Below are 19,565 nucleotides of genomic sequence, written 5' to 3'. Positions count from 1 at the left end.
GCCTCATTAAGTAGTCAATCTGGACTTTACACCAAACACGATCTATGTTCCTCCATTCCCTGCATAATCATGCTTTGTGGTGTAAGTACAACAATTTAATGTAATGGGAATCGCATGAAATTGGCTCCTTATACCAGTTTCTTCCAGCTCCTTAAGATTGTCATAGTGGGGAGGGTGGGGGGGTTGGGGTATTGGGGAGGGGAAGTAGTGGGGATAAGCTCTCACTACCTATTAAATGCTCCCAATAGCGTGTGTCTCAAATAGCCTCCGACAACCAAGTCCAGCTCCTGGCCTTCACGTGTGGTTTAATTACTAAGCCTGGCAGAACTGTTTCCACTGACAGGAGAAGGGAGAAAAAGCGGGTTACTGTCGCCTTAAAGACAATCAGTTCAGGTAGACGGGGCTCGTCAGATGTGATTGCAGCTCGTCTAGGAGAAGGAAAGCTCTGATCTCAAACCTCCACTGCCTTGTGGCCGTACCCGCTCACGGGGAAGGCTTCTGGAGCCGGAGTGCCTAGGACAATCTCATGTTGCGTTCCATGTTGACTGGCAATTCCTGTGATGCCACTGGTCCACCGGTGCCAAACTGTATCAGTCTCTGCCAATTGTTTGGGTGGAGAGGGGGAGCCTGCTGCACGGGTAACCGTTTGCTCTCCGTATTGCACTGCCCTGGCTGGCGTGACTTCGACGTAAACAGCGGGGATGCAGCGCCCGTGGTTGACCCCGTCCGATGGAAGGTCATTGTCCAGTTTCTCCCACAAAGTTCTTACTGGCTGCATCACCGGCTGGCATGGGGGGTGTGGGATGGCTACTGCACAGGATCGAAGGAAGCTGCAGAGAGTTGTAAACTTAGTCAGCTCCATCATAGTCATTAGCCTCCACAGCATCCAGGACATTTTCAATAGGCGATGCCTCAAAAAGGCGGCACCCATGATTAAGGACCACCCCATCACCCAGCTCATGCCCTCTTCTTATTGCTGCCATCTGGAAGGCAGTACTGAAGTGTGAAGGCATGCTCCCAACATTTCAGGAACAGCTTCTTCCTCTCTGCCATTCAATTTCTGAATGGACATTAAACCCAGGAACTATTTTTTAATTTCTATTTTTGCACTACTTAGTTAATTTAACTATTTAATATATAGACTTCATGTAATTCACAGTTTTTTTCTATTATCATGTATTGTGTTGTACTGCTGCTGCAAAGTTAAATTTCACAACACATGCCAGCGATGTTAAACCTGATTCTGATTCTGAAAATCTTTCAGAAGTTGTGGAAAGATTTTTAACCTATTTGCAAATCTTTCTTTACAGGTTTGCACAGAAGGATGTCCAACTGTTACTATAACGAATCCATGAAGTTCTTCTATGATCTCAATCAGAATGATTCTCTCAAGGACAACTCAGACACAACCTATTACGTTGGGTTAGGAATCGGTGGCATTTGCATCGTGTTCATTTTCCTGTTCAATGTGATCATCATCTTTGTGATCCTGCTCAACAAGCAGTTCCACTTCCCCTACTACTACCTGCTCGCCAACCTGGCGGCAGCTGACATCTTCGCCAGCCTGGCCTACACCTTCCTCTTGCTGCACACCGGGAAGCTGGGCCGGATGTTGTCCGTGCAGGTGTACTTCTTGCGGCAGGCGTTGCTGGATGTCAGCTTGAGCGCGTCCATCTACAACCTGCTGGTCATAGCGATCGAGCGCTACTACTCGGTCATAAAGATGCAACTGCACAGCACGCTGTCCAAGCGCCGCGTCTTCTGCCTCATCCTGGGCATCTGGGCCATGGCCGTCGTCATGACCACTATTCCCAACATGGGTTGGAACTGCATCTGCGACATCAGAACCTGCTCTGCGCTGGTGCCCATCTACAGCCGCAGCTTCCTAATCTTCTGGTCTCTGCTTAATCTCCTCACGCTCTGCATCACCACCGTCATGTATTTGCGCATCTACACTTACGTAAGGAAGAAAACTTCGAAGATATCGTCCCACACCACCGGTTCCATCAAACGCAGGAAAATGCCGATGCAGCTGGTGAAGACCATCATAACCGTGCTTGGTAAGTCCACACCATAGGAGCAGAATTAGGCCACTCGGCCCATCAAGTCTACTCTGCCATTTCATCATGCCTGATTTATTATTCCTCCCAACCCCATTCTCCTCTTAGCCATAATTCAGTGGCTATTTTATTAGGTATACCTGCACACCGGCTTGTTAGTGCAAATATCTAATCAGCCAGTCACGTAGCAGCAACTCAGTTAGAAAAGCACTTAGATATGGTCAGGAGCTTCAGTTGTTGCTCAGAACAAACATCAAAATGGGGAATAAAAGTGATCTAAAGTGACTTTGACCATGGAATGATTGTTGGTGTTTTCATGCACAACAGCCTCTGGAGTTTACAGAGAAAGGTGTGAAATGCAGAAAACGTCCAGTGAGCGGCAGTTCTTTAGATGTTAACGCCTTGTTAATGAGAGAGGTCAGAGGAGAATGGCCAGACTGGTTTTAGCTGACAGTAACGCAAATAACCACACGTTACAACAGTGGTGTGCAGAAGAGCATCCCTGAATGCACGGCACGTCGAACCTTCAAGTGATGGGCTACAGCAGCAGCAGACCGCAAACATACACCCGTGGCCACTTCGCTAAGTGCAGGAGGTACTTACCAAAGTGGCCACTGAGGCATTTAAGAGCCTCTTAGATAGGCACTGGATGATAGAAAAATGGAGGGTTATGTGGGAGGGAGGGGTTAGACTGATTTTAGAATAAAGTAGATTAGATTAGATTAGGTTAGCAAGACAGTACAACATTGTGGGCCTGAGGGCCTGTGCTGTTCTATGTTCTACAATTGAACAAGAAATAGATAAAGATTGAGGATTTGAAGGCCATAAGAAACTGGCGGAGAAGGGGAGTTTAGACCACTATAAATCACAATGACTGGTGGGGCAGGTTTAAGGGTTAGATTGATTTTAGAATAGGTTAGAAGGTCAGGACAACATTGTGGGCTGAAGGGCCTGGATTGTGTTGCACTGTTCTAAGTTCTATGTTTGTTTCTCAGAATTCCAGCACCTGCAGCCTCTTGGGTCTCCACCGAAACGGAGGCAGTTCAGAGGAGGGTCACTTGGCTGATTTTTGTGAACACAAGGATTGTCTGATGAAGAAGATTAGGTATTTTGGTTGGACTCATATACTCTGGAGATTAGTAAGAGAAAGGGAAGGAGAGGGAGCACCAGAGGGAAGTGATGGGCCTATGGGAAGAGAAGATGTAACAGCTGAACCAAAATGGGGAACGGAAAAAGGGAGAAGGGAGAGGTGAGAAATTACCAGAAATTTGAGAAATCGATGTTCATGCCATCAGGTTCAAGGCTTCCCAGGTGGAATATAAGTTGTTGCTCCTCCAATCTGAGTGTGGCAGGAGAGTAGGCCATGGACAGACTTGCTGGAATGGGAATGGAAAGTCCAATTGAATCTAAAAACAGGAGAATCTGCGATGCTGGAAATCTTGAGCAACTCACACAAAATGATGGAGCAAGTCAGCAGGTCAGACAGCATGGGGAACAGTCTTGAAGGAAAGGAGCCAAACCTGTTTTGTGGGTCTTTGTTGGAGAAAGAAGATTCGCTGAACACAGGACTGAGAAGCCTAGAGGAGGAGGACAATGGGGAATCTGTTCTGTGAGCTCAGAGGACTTGCTGAGGCTTGTACCCACTGTGGGTGTGCCGGCCTAGAAACTGAAATGCGTTCTGACACCTCACCGGTGAGGTGATGAGTCAGAGCAACAGGTCTGATGATATCTCTGTCTGTAGAAGGGTGCACTAATTCACCAGGGGCAAGCGGGGAACAGCTGGGAGGTTTTACAAAGAAGCTATTCAAGAAAAATCAGAATCAGAGGTTTATTATCTCTGATATGTAACATGAAATTTGTTGTTTTGCAACAGCAGTACAGTACAATATATAAAATATAATAAATTACAATAAGAGTATTTTTGCTCTGCTGTCATTTTACACTACCTTAGTACACACATTATTACACATATATATAAGAATTAATAGTTTTTTAATTATATATTACAATGTACACCTGTGGCAAAACAACAAATTTTGCGACATATGCCAGTGATATTAAACCTGATTCTGATTCTGAAGAAATATACATATAAAAAGAGAGAAGAAGTAGTGAGGTAGTGTTTGTGGGTTCATTGTCCATTCAGAAATCTGATGGTGGAGGGGAAGAAGCTGTTCCTGAAACGTCGAATGTGTGTCTTCAGAATCCCGTGTGTCTGTCCTGATGGTAGCAATAAGAAGAGGGCATGTCCTGGGTGATGGAGTTCTTACGATGGGTGCTGTCTTTCTGAAGGTTTCATGTCTTGAAGGTGCTTTGGAAGCTGGGGAGGCTAGTGCTCATGATGGACGTGGTTATTTACAACAACTTCCTGCAGCTTTTTCTGATCCTGTGCAGTGGCCCCTCCGTACGGCAATGCAGCCTCTCCACGGTCCATCTGTAGAAATATGGTGGCATTCCAAGTCTCCTCAAATTCCTACTGAAGTATAGTCACTGGTGTGCCTTCTTCGTGATTGTATCACTGTGTTGGAACCAATACAAACTGAAGCCTCTGATTCATGCAATGCACTAAATGCCGTCACGTGAGCCCTTGGACTGAGTCAGGTGGGAAACCTCTCCCAGGTCACAGAGAAATGAAAATTATAGGGTCATCACCTCACATTCTGCCTGGGCAGACTCCATTCTGCCGGCATGAACATCGAACTCTCAGATTTCCAGCCTGATCCAACTGGCCCCCATCACCTACGTTCCCCTCTCCCCACCTTCTCCCTCAACATCTGTCTGTCAGCCACACACACCCCCCAATGCTCCCCTCCCCACCTCCCTGCCTTTTTCAATTCTCACCTTCTTCTCCTTTCTCTGAATCATTTGTTTACGGTACTATTTGTTTACTGATATTATTTGTGTACTTATTACTGTTTGCACGATTTGTTCTTTTACTGGATGTTTGTCACACTTCATTGTGTGGGGGGATTTTCATGGATTCTGTTGTGTTTCTTTGATTTGTGGCTGTTTGCAGGAAGATGTGTCTCAATGTTGTATATAGAGCATAAGAGACAGGAGAAGAATTAGGCCATTCAGCCCATGGAGTCTGCCCCACCATTTCATTGTGGCAGTTCCATTTTCCACTTCAACCCCATTCTCCTTGCATTCCCTCCGTAACCTTTCACACCCTGACTAATTGAGAACCTATCAACCTCCACCTTAAATACACCCAATGACCTGGCCTCCGCTTTTCTTTCTCTTCCAACCCTTCTCTTCACCCCACTGCGCCCCTCACACACACACTGTCTCCCACTACTCAACCCTGCTCTACGAGTCCTCCCGCCACCCCATTCCGCCGTGTCAGATAGCAGTCTACGTATTTTGACAATAAATGAGCTGGCCGGTGGTTTAGTGGCATCCGCATCAGGTTCTGAGGCAAGTGGAGAGGAACAACAGCAACAACTTTGATAATAAATGCACTTTCAACTTTAAACCTTCTCATCCCATCTTCTTCGGCCCCTTGTCAACTCCATCTGCCACTTTCAGCTTCTGCATCAACCCAGTCCTCATCTGCCTGCCGTTCTCCCTGACCTGGATCCGCCCATCATTCGCTGGCTTTTACTCCCTGCATTTCCCCTCTTCATTTCCTGACCCCCACCCAACCTCTTTATGCCAGCTATCTCCCCCTTCCAAACCAAATTCGTTCATTCATTGGGAACTACTCCAATGTGATTCTAATTCCCTCAGCCCTCCCCAGACCTGGGCACTGTTCCTCTGCAAACAGAGAGGTTGCTAAACCTCTCCCCCTGCATCTTCCTTCAACAACTACATGGCCCCGATTGGGGGAGATGCAGGTGAGGTTGAGATTTTCTCTCACTAGGAGGAGATATACCTAGATGGGGGAAAGATGTTAATAAGAATGGAAGAGTTCAGAGAAAATTTACAAGGATGTTGCTAGAAATTGAGGCCCTGAGTTATAAGAACTTCACACCCTGAAGCATAGGAGATTGAGAGATTTCATAGAGGCATTCAGAATTATGAGGGGTATAGAGAGGGTAAATACAAGCAGGCTTTCTTTCTCTGAGGTTGAGTGAGATTAGAACTGGAGGCCATAGGTTAAGGGTGAAAGGTGAAACATTTATTTATTTATTTAAATCTGACATCCGTCGCACAACATGAGGGAGTCAAAATCTTTGCATTATGACTCTGTCGCTGTAGTCAGACATGTGAATTTATAAATCTAATGGCTTGTAGAAAGAAGCTGTCCCGTAGCCTGCTGGCTTTAATGCTGCGGTACTGTTTGCCAGACAAAAGCAGCTGATACAGTTTACGGCTGGTGTGATTGGTGTCCCTGATGAACCTCTGGGCCTTCGTTCTGCACCCTGCTTCTGTAAGTGTTCTCAATGGAGGGAAGTCATGTCCACAGATGTGCTGGGCTGTCCGTACCACTCCCTGCAGTGCCCAGCGATCAAGGTTGGCGCAGTTCGCACACCACGCGGTGAGACAGCCAGTCAGGTTACTCTCAGCAGTGCCCCTGTTGAAGATCTTGAGAACCTGGGGGCTAATGCCGAACTTCTTCAGTTGCCTGAGGTAGAAGATACACTGTTGTGCTTTTTTTTGCCACACAGTCCAGGTGAGATCTTCAGTGAGGTGTATACCGAGGAATTTGAAACTACTCACACTCTCAACTGCAGACCCATTGATGGTGACCCACTGACAGAGACCCTGTCTCTGTTCCGCCTGTAATCCATAATATTTGAGGGTAACAAGGGGGAACTTGACCTGAGGGTGGTTCAGGAATGGAATTGCTACTAGCAGGAGTACTGGGTGTGTGTTTGAGTGCAACACTTAAAGGAAATTTGGATAGGTACAAGGATGGGAGGGGTATGGAGAGTTTTGGTGCAGGTCAATGGGACTAGGTAGAATAACCATTTGGCACGGACTGGTTGGGCCGAGGAGCTTGTTTCTGGACCCTCTCCAAAGCCAGCACATCCATTCTTAGATATGGGTTCAATAGCTGCTCACCAGTGAAGCCTCACCAGTGTCTTATAATGCTCCAGCATTACATACTTGCTTTTGTATTCTAGTCCTCACCACCCTGCATTTGCCTTCCTCACCACCAACTCAATCTGCAAGCTAACCTTTAGGGAATCCTGCACTAGGACTCTCAAGTCTCTTTGCACCTCTGATTTCTGATTTTACTCCATTTAGAAAATAGTCTACGCTTTTATACCTTCTATCGAAAGTGCACGATCATACACTTCCCTGCACTGTATTCCATCTGCCACTTTTTTGTCCATTATCACAATCTATCTTCTTCTGCAGACTCATTGCTTCCCCAACACGACCTGCCCCTCCACCTATCTTTGTCTCATCTGCCAACTTGGCCACAAACTATCAATTCCATCATCCAAGTCATTCACGTATAACGTGAAAAGGAAGCGGTCCCAACACTGATCCTTGCGGGACACAACTAGTCACTGGCAGCCAACCAGAAAAGTGCCCCTTTATTCCCATTGTTTGCTTTTTGCCAGACAGCCAATTTTCTGTCCATGTTGGCACCTTTTCTCCAATGCCATGGCCCTTACCTTGGTTAGCAGCCTTATATGCAGCACCTTGTCAAGGGCCTCAATAGCCTTATGGAGATCCAAGTAAACAACATCCACTGACTCTCCTTTCTCTATCCTGCCTGGTATTTCCTCAAAGAATTCCATCAGTTTGTCAGTCAAAATTTCCTCTTAAGGAAACCATACTGACTTTGATGAATTTTATCACTTGCTTCCAAGTACCCTGAAACCACGTCCTTAACAATCGACTCCAGCATCTTCTCAACCACTGAAGTCCAGCTAACTGGCCTATAATTTCCTTTTTTTTTTCCCCTCCCTCTCTTCTGAAAGCCTGGAATGACCTTCACAGCTTTCCAGTCCTCTGGAAACGTTCCAGAATCCAGCGATTCTTGAACGATCATTACTAATGCCTCCACGATCTCTTTTAGCTACCTCTTTTGGAACCCTGTGGTGTAGTCTATCTGGTCCAGGTGACTTATCCACCCTCAGATCTTTTCACTGCCCAGGCACTTTCTCCCTAGTAATAGAGATTTCCTCAAAGAATTCAAACAGATTTGTCAGGCAAGATGTGACTTAACCTTCCCCCTGCTCCCCACCCACTTCACCACCAGCGACGACCACCGGGATTGAACAGGACATTTATTTATTTATTTCGAGATGCCACACAGAGCAGACTCTTCCAACTGAAGGAAGCCACACCACCCAGCAACCCACTAACCTGGTCAGAGGACAATTTACAATGACCAATTAGCCTACTGACTGGTATGTCTTTGGTCTAGGGCTCCTGGAGGAAACCCATGCAGCTGACGAGGAAGATGTACAAACTCCTTACAGACAGTGCCAGATGTAACAGCATCACGCTAACCACTGTGCTTACCATGACACATGACCAGCCATGGTTGTTGTGATGGGACCCCTATCTCCATCCAGCCACAGCTCTGCCTCCAAGGCTCGTTAGCCCAGGACCCTTGGTCCACAGCAGATCTGCAGAATTATCTCTTGTGGTGAATATCCCTGACAATTCCAATTTTACTCCTTAAACCGAGGAGTTTCTTAAGCCCATCACCCTTACTGGGACATAGGCCGCTGACAGCAGCTCACCAGAGTCCTTTCTCCTGGGCCGAAGGTTGATCAGCTCTGTGATTTCCTCTTTACCACATGACTTGTAATGTCTTCCAGGTGAAGATCCTTGCTTTCCCAGGGATGAAGCCTTTGGAGCTTCTGTTGTCATTTCTGTAGCTCAGGGTTTTAATGGCATGCGGCTGCTCGCCCTATGCCCCACCCTCATCCTTTCACAGCCACGCTTGGTACCATCCATGGCGGAGTTAAGCCCAGAACGTGTTGACTTATTTATTCCACCCAAGTGAAGTCAGCCTCCACACCTCACTTTCAAAATCTGGCCCACGTTCTTTTCACTAATTCCTCCCTAAAATCTCTTACCATGGTTGCCAATAGCAACAGTGGCCATAGAAACTAACTTGGAAGGCCCCAGATTGAGAAAGAAAAAGTGGGAGTGAGTTACATGTATTTCTCAAGGTTTACCAGCTGTGAGAGAAAAATAAGGAAAGAAATAATTTCTGGAAAATCCCCTTCCTCAAAGGTGGGGGCGGCCTGGCGGGGAGCAGAGACGGTTTCATGATAATTGAGGCAGTGAAAGATTACCTAGGATAGGTGTGAATGTGGACTTGAAATTACCATCAGATCAACCAAGGCCTTACTCAGCTATACAGAGGCAACCAGGCCACGCTCTCTTCTCACTTTTGCCATCAGGAAGGAGGTACAGGAGCTTCAGGACCCACACCATCAGGTTCAGGAACAGTTATTACCCCTCAACCATCAGGCTCCTGAACCAGAGGGGATAACTTCACTCGCCCCACCATTGAACTGATTCCACAACCTATGGACTCACTTTCAAGCACTCTTGATGACATGTTCTCAATATTTACTGCTTATTTATTTATTATTATCATTTTGTTTACTTTTTCCTTTTTGTATTTGCATGGTTTGGTGTTTTCCGCACACTGCCTTTTTGTCTTTCTTTGTTGTGTGCGGGTTTTCATAGATTCCATTATGTTGCTTTGTATTAAGTTCAAAGTTCCAAGTAAATTTATTATCAAAGTACATATATGTCACCATATACAGCCCTGAGATTCATTTTCTTGCGGGCATATTCAATAAATCCATAGAATAATAACCATAACAGAATCAATGAAAGACTGCACCAAGTTGGGTGTTCAACCAGACAACAAACTTTGCAAATACAAAAAGAAAGAATCATAACAAATAAATAAGCAATAAATACACCTCGATAGAAATTTGCCAGAGCTTTCGATGTCATGCTGAATCTTCAGAAATCTGATGCTGGAAAGGAAAAGCTTTTCCTAAAATATGGTGTCGTCAGGCTCCTCCCTGATGGTAGCAATGAGAAGAGGACATGTCCTCAATTATGGATGCCACCTTTCTGAGGCATTGCCTATTGAAGTTATCTTCGATGATGGGGAGCCCAGTGCCCCTGATGGAGCAGGCTGAGCGTCCACTGCTCTACAGCTGTTTCTGTGACTCGGAGCCCCCATACACCAGATGGTGTTGCAACCAGTCAGGGTACGCCACACAGTACTTTTTCCATTTTATTTTATTGAGATACAGCACAGAGTGGACTCTTCTGGCCCCATGAGCTACACCGCCCATAAACTCCTAATCACAGGACAATTTACAATGATCGCTTAGCCTACGAACTGGTATGTCTCTGCAAGGTGCGAGGGAAACCCACGCGGTCACGGGGAGAACGTACAAACTCCTTACAGGCAGCGGCGGAAATTGAACCTGGGTCACTGGTACTGTAAAGCATTGTGCTAACTGCTAGCTATCATGGCCCCTCCATGTCAGATGGTGCTGTAACTAGTTGGAATGCTCTCCACAGAACATCTATCTAAGTTTGCTGGTCTTTGGTGATGTATACAAACTCCGAATGAAATATAGCCACTGCCATGCCTTCTTTGTAATTGCATCAATGTGTTAGACCCAGGGTAGATCTTCAGAGATTTTGACACCCAGGAACTTAAAGCTGCTCACCCTTTGTACTGGGAGCCCCTTGATGAAGACCAATGTGTGTATGGAGAAGATATGGGGGCTTTGGAGAGGCTGCAGACGAGATTCACCTGAATTAGAGGGCATGAACTATCAGGAGAAGTTGGAATGCACTGCTTGAGGCTGACATATTAGGGGTATGTAAGAAACCCTCAGATAGGAAAAAAGATGGAGGGATATGTGGGAAGGAAGGTTAGACTGATTTTAGATTAAAGGGTTGGCACAACATTGAGGGCCAAAGGGCCTTACTGTGCTGTACTGTTCTACGTTCTGTGTTCTGTGTATAGGTAGGGACAACTGTCAGAATCTTTCCCCAGGTTAAAATGTCAAATGTTAGAAGACTCAGTGGCTATTTTATTATGTACATCCTGGACCTGCCTGTAACTTGCTGGACCTGTAAGTTCATGGTCTTCTGCTGCTGTAGCCAGTCCACTTCAATGTTCGATGTGTTGTGCACTCAGAGATGCTCTTCTGCACACTGCTGTTGTAACGTGTGTTATTTGATTTACTGTCACCTTCCTGTCAGCTTGAACCAGTCTGGCCATTCTCTGACCTCTCTCATTAATAAGGCATTTTCCCCCACAGAACTGCCACACACTGGGTGCTTTTTGTTTGTTTTTCCCACCATTCTCTGTAAACCCTAGAGACTGTTGTGTGTGAAAATCCCAGATCAGCAGTTTCTGAGATACTCAAACCACCCCGTCTGGCACCAACAATCATTCTACAGTCAAAGTCACTTAGATCACATTTCTTCCCCATTCTGATGTTTGATCTGAACAACTGTCTGCATGCTTCTATGCTTTGAATTACTGCCACATGATTGGCTGATTGTTTTTTTTTTGCATTATCGAGCAGGTGTACAAGTGTACCTAATAAAGTGGCCACTGGGTGTAGCTTTAAGGTGAGACGGGGAAATTTTAAAGGAGATGTGCGAAGCAAGATTTTTTTTTACACAGGTAGAGTGGGTGCCTGGGTGGCGCTGGAAACAGTGAAAATATTGGCATGCAAGAGACGTTCAGGTAGGTACATGAACAGGTAGGAAATAGAGGGATGCAGATCATATGAAGGCAGAGGATTCGTTTAATTTGGCATTGTGGTCAGCACAGAAAATTTGGGCTGAAGGACCTAATCCTGTGCTGCGCTGTTCAAATTTCTATGCACCAAACAGTTACAAGGATATTGCCAGGGCTGAGGGACCTGAGTTACAAGGAAAGATTGAATAGGTCAGGACTGTGTTCCTTAGGATGTAGAAGACAGAGGGGAGATTTGATAGAGGTATACAAAATTATGAGGGGTATAGGTAGGGTGAATGCAAGCAGACTTTCTCCAATGATGTTGGTTGGGACTACGACTAGAGGTCATGGGTTAAGAGTGAAAGGTGAAAGGTTTAAGGAGATCATGAGAACGTCTTCACTCAGAGGGTGGTGAGGCTGCCAGCACAAGTGGAGCACGCAAGCTCAATTTCAATGTTTACGGGAAGCTGGGATAGACACACGGATGGTAGGGGTATGGAGGGCTATGGTCTTGGTGCAGGCCAGTGGGAGGAGGCAGTTTAAATGGTTCAGCACGGACTAGTTGAGCTGAAAGGCCTTTTTCTGGGCTGTGTTTCTCTAAGACTCTGTCAAGTTTGCGGGGCCACACTGGCGCCCAGCGTGGTTGAAGGTGGGCGCGTTTTTAGGATCCTGCTGCGACTTGCTCACTTGCCGTGCTGGCCAGCAATGCAGCAGGTTTGGGAAACACCGAAGGTGTGTCTGGCTGCTGTCGGCCGTTCGAACCCATTCTCCGAGGAAGCAGGGCCTCAGCCTGTCCCACACCTCGCCAGCAAGATACACTCCCTCGCACAAGCTGAAACAGGCTCAGAGGAAACTACTAAAACACTGTGAAGTTCACCACAAGGGACCATAGTCCGGAGTCGTCAGTAGTCAAAACTCCTCAGAGTCAGGATGAAACATGTTTACAAAGAAATTTATCTCCTGAGATCACATAAGATGGGTGGAGTACATGAATTCCAGGAAAATGCTCTGATTTGTGTTAAAAAGAAAACAACTTCATTTCAAATTCAAACCGATGATAACAGTGAGATTTTTTTAAAATAAGGACTTGTATTAAAAACTATAAAGTTCAAAAAGTTCTAAGTTCAAAGTAAATTTATTATCTAAGTACATATGAGATCCATTTCCTTGCGGGCATATTTCTGAACAAGGGCTTTTCTCTCAAAGATAAAGATAAGTTGTATTTGTCACATGTACATCGAAACGTACAGTTTAGTAAAAGGAGTTGTTTCTGTCAGTGAGGGTAGCTCTTGGGGCCGTCTGCAAGTGTCGCCACACTTTGGCACCGAAGCATGCCTGCAACTTGCCAGCCCTCGCCCATGTGCCTTAGAATGTGGGAGGACATCGGAGCACCCGGAGGAAATCCACGCGGAACAAACTCCTTACAGACTGTGGCAGGAATTGAGCCCGAGTCGCTGGCACTGGAAAGCATTACACCACCGGACCGACCTCCTGGCATTTCATCTTCCATGTCAGCAGATGGCAGACATCAGGACTGTATGCTGAATTCAAAAATCTTAGAAGAAAGAGAGGGGAATCTCATTAAAACCTATCGAATATTGAAAGGCCCAGATAGAGTGGGTGTGGAGAGGGTACTTCCTATAGCGGCGAAGTCTGGGACCAGGAGGCACAGCCTTAGAATGGACATCCCTTTAGAACAGAGATAAGGAAGGTTTTCTTTAGCTGCTCAATCTGTGGAATTCATTGCCAAAGCATTGGGTATATTTAAATAAATAAAGGCATCCGTTAGTCTTGCGAGACCATGGATCTGCGCCTGGAAAGTCTTCACTCTCCAGGGTGCAGGCCTGGGCAAGGTTGTATGGAAGACCAGCAGTTGCCCATGCTGCAAGTCTCCCCTCTCCACGACACCAATGTTGTCCAAGGGAAGAGCATTAGGACCCATACAGCTTGGCACCAGCATCGTCGCAGAGCACTGTGTGATTAAGTGCCTTGCTCAAAGACACAACACACTGCCTTGGCTGGGGCTTGAACTCACGACCTTCAAGTCGCTAGTCCAATGCCTTAACCACTTGGCCACGTGGGTATATTTAATGCGGTGGTTAACAGGTTCTTGATTAGTCAGGGCATCAAAGGTTACGAGGAGAAGGCAGGAGAATGGGGCTGAGAAGAGAGATAAATCAGCCATGATCAAATGACAGGGCCAGCTCGATGGGCTGAATGGCCTAAATCTGCTCCTATGTCTTCTGTACTAAACGTCCTTATTTGTGAAGGCTAATGATCAAACCTATGACCTGTGATGCTACATTCAGGTTGTTCTCTGGCAAAGATGTGATCGGTAGGTGGGAAGCCTTCAAAGGGGAAATTTTGAGAGTGCAGAGTTTGTATGTTCCTGTCAGGATTAAAGGCAAATTGAATAGGAATAAGGAACCTTGGTTCTCAAGGGATATTGCAACTCTGATAAAGAAGAAGAGGGAGTTGTATGAAATGTATAGGAAACAGGGGGTAAATCAAGTGCTTGAGGAGTATAAGAAGTGCAAGAAAATACTTAAGAAAGATATCAGGAGGGCAAAAAGAAGACATGAGGTTGCCTTGGCAGTCAAAGTGAAGGATAATCCAAAGAGCTTTTACAAGTATATTAAGAGCAAAAGGATTGTAAGGGATAAAATTGGTCCTCTTGAAGATCAGAGTGGTCGGCTTTGTGCGGAACCAAAGGAAATGGGGGAGATCTTAAATAGTTTTTTTGCGTCTGTATTTACTAAGGAAGCTGGCATGAAATCTATGGAATTGAGGGAATCAAGTAGTGAGACCATGGAAACTGTACAGATTGAAAAGGAGGAGGTGCTTGCTGTCTTGAGGAAAATTAAAGTGGATAAATCCCCGGGACCTGACAGGGTATTCCCTCGGACCTTGAAGGAGACTAGTGTTGAAATTGAGGGGGCCCTGGCAGAAATATTTAAAATGTCGCTGTCTACAGATGAAGTGCCGGAGGATTGGAGAGTGGCTCATGTTGTTCCGTTGTTCAAAAAAGGATCGAAAAGTAATCCGGGAAATTATAGGCCGGTGAGTTTAACGTCAGTAGTAGGTAAGTTATTGGAGGGAGTACTAAGAGACAGAATCTACAAGCATTTGGATAGACAGGGGCTTATTAGGGAGAGTCAACATGGCTTTGTGCGTGGTAGGTCATGTTTGACCAATCTATTGGAGTTTTTCGAGGAGGTTACCAGTAAAGTGGATGAAGAGAAGGCAGTGGATATTGTCTACATGGACTTCAGTAAGGCCTTTGACAAGGTCCCGCATGGGAGGTTAGTTAGGAAAATTCAGTCGCTAGGTATACATGGAGAGGTGGTAAATTGGATTAGGCATTGGCTCGATGGAAGAAACCAGAGAGTTGCTTCTCAGAGTGGAGGCCTGTGACTAGTGGTGTGCCACAGGGATCAGTGCTGGGTCCATTGTTATTTGTCATCTATATCAATGATCTGGATGATAATGTGGTAAATTGGATCAGCAAATTTGCTGATGATACAAAGATTGGAGGTGTAGTAGACAGTGAGGAAGGTTTTCAGAGCCTGCAGAGGGACTTGGACCAGCTGGAAAAATGGGCTGAAAAATGGCAGATGGAGTTTAATGCAGACAAGTGTGAGGTATTGCACGTTGGAAGGACAAACCAACGTAGAACATACAGGGTTAATGGTAAGGCACTGAGGAGTGCAGTGGAACAGAGGGATCTGGGAATACAGATGCAAAATTCCCTAAAAGTGTCGTCACAGGTAGATAGGGTCGTAAAGAGAGCTTTTGGTACATTGGCCTTTATTAATCGAAGTATTGAGTATAAGAGCTGGAATGTTATGATGAGGTTGTATAAGGCATTGGTGAGGCGGAATCTGGAGTATTGTGTTCAGTTTTGGTCACCAAATTACAGGAAGGATATAAATAAGGTTGAAAGAGTGCAGAGAAGGTTTACAAGGATGTTGCCGGGACTTGAGAAACTTAGTTACAGAGAAAGGTTGAATAGGTTAGGACTTTATTCCCTGGAGAGTAGAAGAATGAGGGGAGATTTGATAGACGTATATAAAATTATGATGGGTATAGATAGAGTGAATGCAAGCAGGCTTTTTCCACTGAGGCAAGGGGAGAAAAAAACCAGAGGACGTGGGTTAAGGGTGAGGGGGGAAAAGTTTAAAGGGAACAGTGGGGGGGCTTCTTCACACAGAGAGTGGTGGGAGTATGGAATGAGCTGCCAGACGAGGTGGTAAATGCGGGTTCTTTTTTAACATTTAAGAATAAATTGGACAGATACATGGATGGGAGGTGTATGGAGGGATATGGTCCGTGTGCAGGTCAGTGGGACTAGGCAGAAAATGGTTCGGCACAGCCAAGAAGGGCCAAAGGGTCTGTTTCTATGCTGTAGTTTCTATGGTTCTATGGTTCTATGGTTTGCAGAGTTATGGATCTGTATTCCCAGGTCCCTCAATTCTACCACATTCCTCAGTGCTCTATCATTCACCCGGAAAGTAGTACCCTGCTTTGTGTGTCTGGCCCTGGATTTCCAGCGTCTGCAGAATTTCATGTAATTATGATCACGAGGTTAATGCGCAGAATGAAGGAATTACCTTCAACTCTCTCATAACCAAAGACGGCCTGTTCTGGGGTTGGAGGAACTCAGCAGGTCAGGCAGCATTTATGAAGGAGGATAAGCAGACGACATTTCAGGCTGAGATGCTTCGTCAGGACCTCATGATCATTAAGCCATGATTCTAACCCAAGGACTGGTTGTGATCTGGAACCCACTGCCTGTAAGAAGGTGGAAGCTGATGCACTTGTGGTTTTGGTAGTTAAAAAACACAGGGTTATGGGAAAATAAGTGACTGGATGGCTGGCAAAGGGCCAAATAGCTTCCTTCCCTCTTATAGACACAAGACGTTCTGCAGATACTGGAGATCTTGAGCATTATGCACAAATTGGTGGAGGAACTCAGCAGGTCAGGCAGCACTTATGCAGGGAAATAAACAGTCACATGGTCAGCAGAGAGCCATCAACAGGACTGGCCCAAAGTGCTGACGGTTTATTCCAAATGGTTCTAAGTGGAGTAAATGGTTCAATTTAATATCAGAAAATATCTATTAGATTAGATTATGAGAACACTCAGTCCTCTTTTATTGTCATTTAGAAATACATACATGCATTAAGAAATGATACAATGTTTCTGCAGAGTGATATCACAGAAAACAGGACAGACCAAAGACTAACACTGACAGAACCACATAATTATAACATATAGTTACAGCAGTGCAAAGTAATACCATAATTTGATGAAGAACAGGCCATGGGCACGGTAAAAAAAAAGTCTCAAAAGTCCCCGAGTCGATCGACTCCTGAGTCCCTGATAGCAGGCAGCAAAAGGGAGAAACTCCCTGCCATAAACCTCCAGGCACTGTCCACTTGCCGATACCTTGGAAGCAGCCGACCACAGCCGACCCTGAGTCCATCCTTCCGAAAACTCCGAGCTTCTGAGCAGCCTCCCGAGCGCCATCCTCTGCCGAGCGCCTTCGACCTCTCCCCGGCCGCTGAAACACATAAAGCCGAGGATTTCAGGGCCTTCTGCTCCGGAGATTCCGGTTACCACACAGTAGCAGCGGTGGCGAAGCGGGCATTTCAGAAGTTTTCCAGATGTTCCTCCGTGCTCTCACGTCTGTCTCCATCAAATCAGAATTCTGCACGGTCCCCTACTTGACCGATAACAGATATACAGTATAAAACCTGAAATTCTTACTCTTCATAGACAGCCACGAAACAAGAAACCCCAAAGAGTGAATGCTAGAAATATCGGAAGCCCAAAGCACCCCCCTCCCACACACGAGCAGCACCAGAAACATCGACCCTCCCCTTCTTCCTCCCCCCACTTGCACCCCCCCCCGGCACGCAAGCAATAGTAAAAGCCCTCCAAAAGAGACCTTGATCAAAACTATACAGTGCACTCTAGCAAAAGGACTGAGTAATAAGGACCCAGAGCTGATGAAGAGTCTCAGCCCCAAATGTCGACTGTTTATTCCCCTCCATAGATGCTGCCTGACCTGCAGAGTTCCTCCAGCATTTTGTGTGTTGCTCAATATTTCCAGCATCTGCAGAATCCTTTGTATTTGGTGTCTGGGTCTGAAGGCCTGACTGGAAAATAGTTGTTTATTTTCCACCGATAGTTCTCGGCATGATGCAGGATTTCAAAGTTCAAGGTTCAAAATTCGAAGTAAATGTTCTATCAAAGTACATTTATGTCACCATATACAACCCTGAGATACCTTTTCTTGCGGGCAGTCAAAGAAACACAAATACAATGAAAGATTACATACAAGACAGACAAACAATGTGCAAAAGAAAACAAACCACGTAAACACAAAAATAAAAAAATAACAATAATAAATAAGTAATACATATTGAGAACATGAGATGAAGAGCCTTTGGAAGTAAGTCCATAGGTTGTGGGAACAGTTCCATGATGGGGTGAGAGAAATTGAGTGAAGTTATCCCCTCTGGTTCAGGAGCCTGATGGTTGAGGGGCAATAACTGTTCTTGAACCTGGTGGCGTGGGTCCTGAGGTTCCTGTACCTTCTTCCTGATGGCAGCAGTGAGAGGAGAGCATGGCCTGATGGCAGGGGTCCCTGATGATGGATGCTGCTTTCCTGGAACAACGTGCCATGTAGATGTGCTCAATGGTGGGAAGGGCTTTACCTGTGATGGACTGGGCCATATCCGTTACTTTTAGTAGGCTTTTCTTTCAAGGGCATATCTTACAAATTTCTACAGATGCATCATGGAGAACATTCGAACTGGCTGCATCACAGTCTGGTATGGGGGTGGGGGTGGTATCGTACAGGATTGAAATAAGCTGCATTGAGTTGTAAACTTAGCTCCATCATGGAAACTAGCCTCTGTAGTATCCAGGACATCTGCAAGGAGGGATGCATCCATCGTTAAGGACCCCCATCACCCAGGACAAGCCCTCTTCTCATTGCTACCATCAGGGAAGAGGTACAGAAGCCCGAAGGCACACACTCAATGATTCAGGAACAGCTTCCTCCCCTCTGATGTTTTTTTCTGTTATTATGAATTACATTGTACTGCTGCCGCAAAGACAAGAAATCTGACGACACATGCCAGTGATATTAAACCTGCTTCTGATCGGTGTTTCCATAGCAGGCTGTGATACAGCCAGTCAATTTACTCTCCACCGCACATCAATAGAAGTTTGTTTTAAAAACGCAAACAACAGGAATTCTGCAGATGCTGGAAATTCAAGCAACACATATCAAAGTTGCTGGTGAACGCAGCAGGCCAGGCAGCATCTCTAGGAAGGGGTGCGGTCGACGTTTCAGGCCGAGACCCTTTGTCAGGACTAACTGAAGGAAGAGTTAGTAAGAGATTTGAAAGTGGGAGGGGAAGGGGGAGATCCAAAATGATAGGAGAAGACAGGAGGGGGAGGGATGGAGCCAAGAGCTGGACAGGTGATTGGCAAAAGGGATATGAGAGGATCATGGGACAGGAGGCCCAGGGAGAAAGACAAAGGTGGGGGGAAGCCCAGAGGATGGGCAAGGGTATAGTCAGAGGGACAGAGGGAGAAAAAGGAGAGAAAGAGAAAGAATGTGTGTATAAAAATAAATAACGGATGGGGTACGAGGGGGAAGTGGGGCATTAGCAGAAGTTAGACAAGTCGATGTTCATGCCATCAGGTTGGAGGCTACCCAGACGGAATATAAGGTGTTGTTCCTCCAACCTGAGTGTGGCTTCATCTTTACAGTACAGGAGGCCGTGGATAGACACGTCAGAATGGGAATGGGATGTGGAATTAAAATGTGTGGCCACTG

The 19,565-nt window shown here is 45.9% G+C and overlaps 1 protein-coding gene across 1 annotated transcript in view; it reads left to right on the top strand.

The window, feature by feature from the left end:
• LOC140206429 (lysophosphatidic acid receptor 3-like) overlaps nt 1-19,565 on the top strand; it is a 37,722-nt gene that overhangs the window by 9,346 nt on the left and 8,811 nt on the right. The window contains exon 2 of the mRNA XM_072274797.1: nt 1,311-2,060. Coding sequence (XP_072130898.1) covers nt 1,325-2,060 — 736 coding nt within the window. The 5' untranslated portion in view covers nt 1,311-1,324. The remainder of the gene's footprint in view (nt 1-1,310; nt 2,061-19,565) is intronic.

This window comes from Mobula birostris, chromosome 12 (assembly GCF_030028105.1).
Source record: "Mobula birostris isolate sMobBir1 chromosome 12, sMobBir1.hap1, whole genome shotgun sequence".
Classification (NCBI taxonomy): Eukaryota; Metazoa; Chordata; class Chondrichthyes; order Myliobatiformes; family Myliobatidae; genus Mobula; species Mobula birostris.
This window is presented reverse-complemented; position numbering and strand designations above follow the sequence as displayed.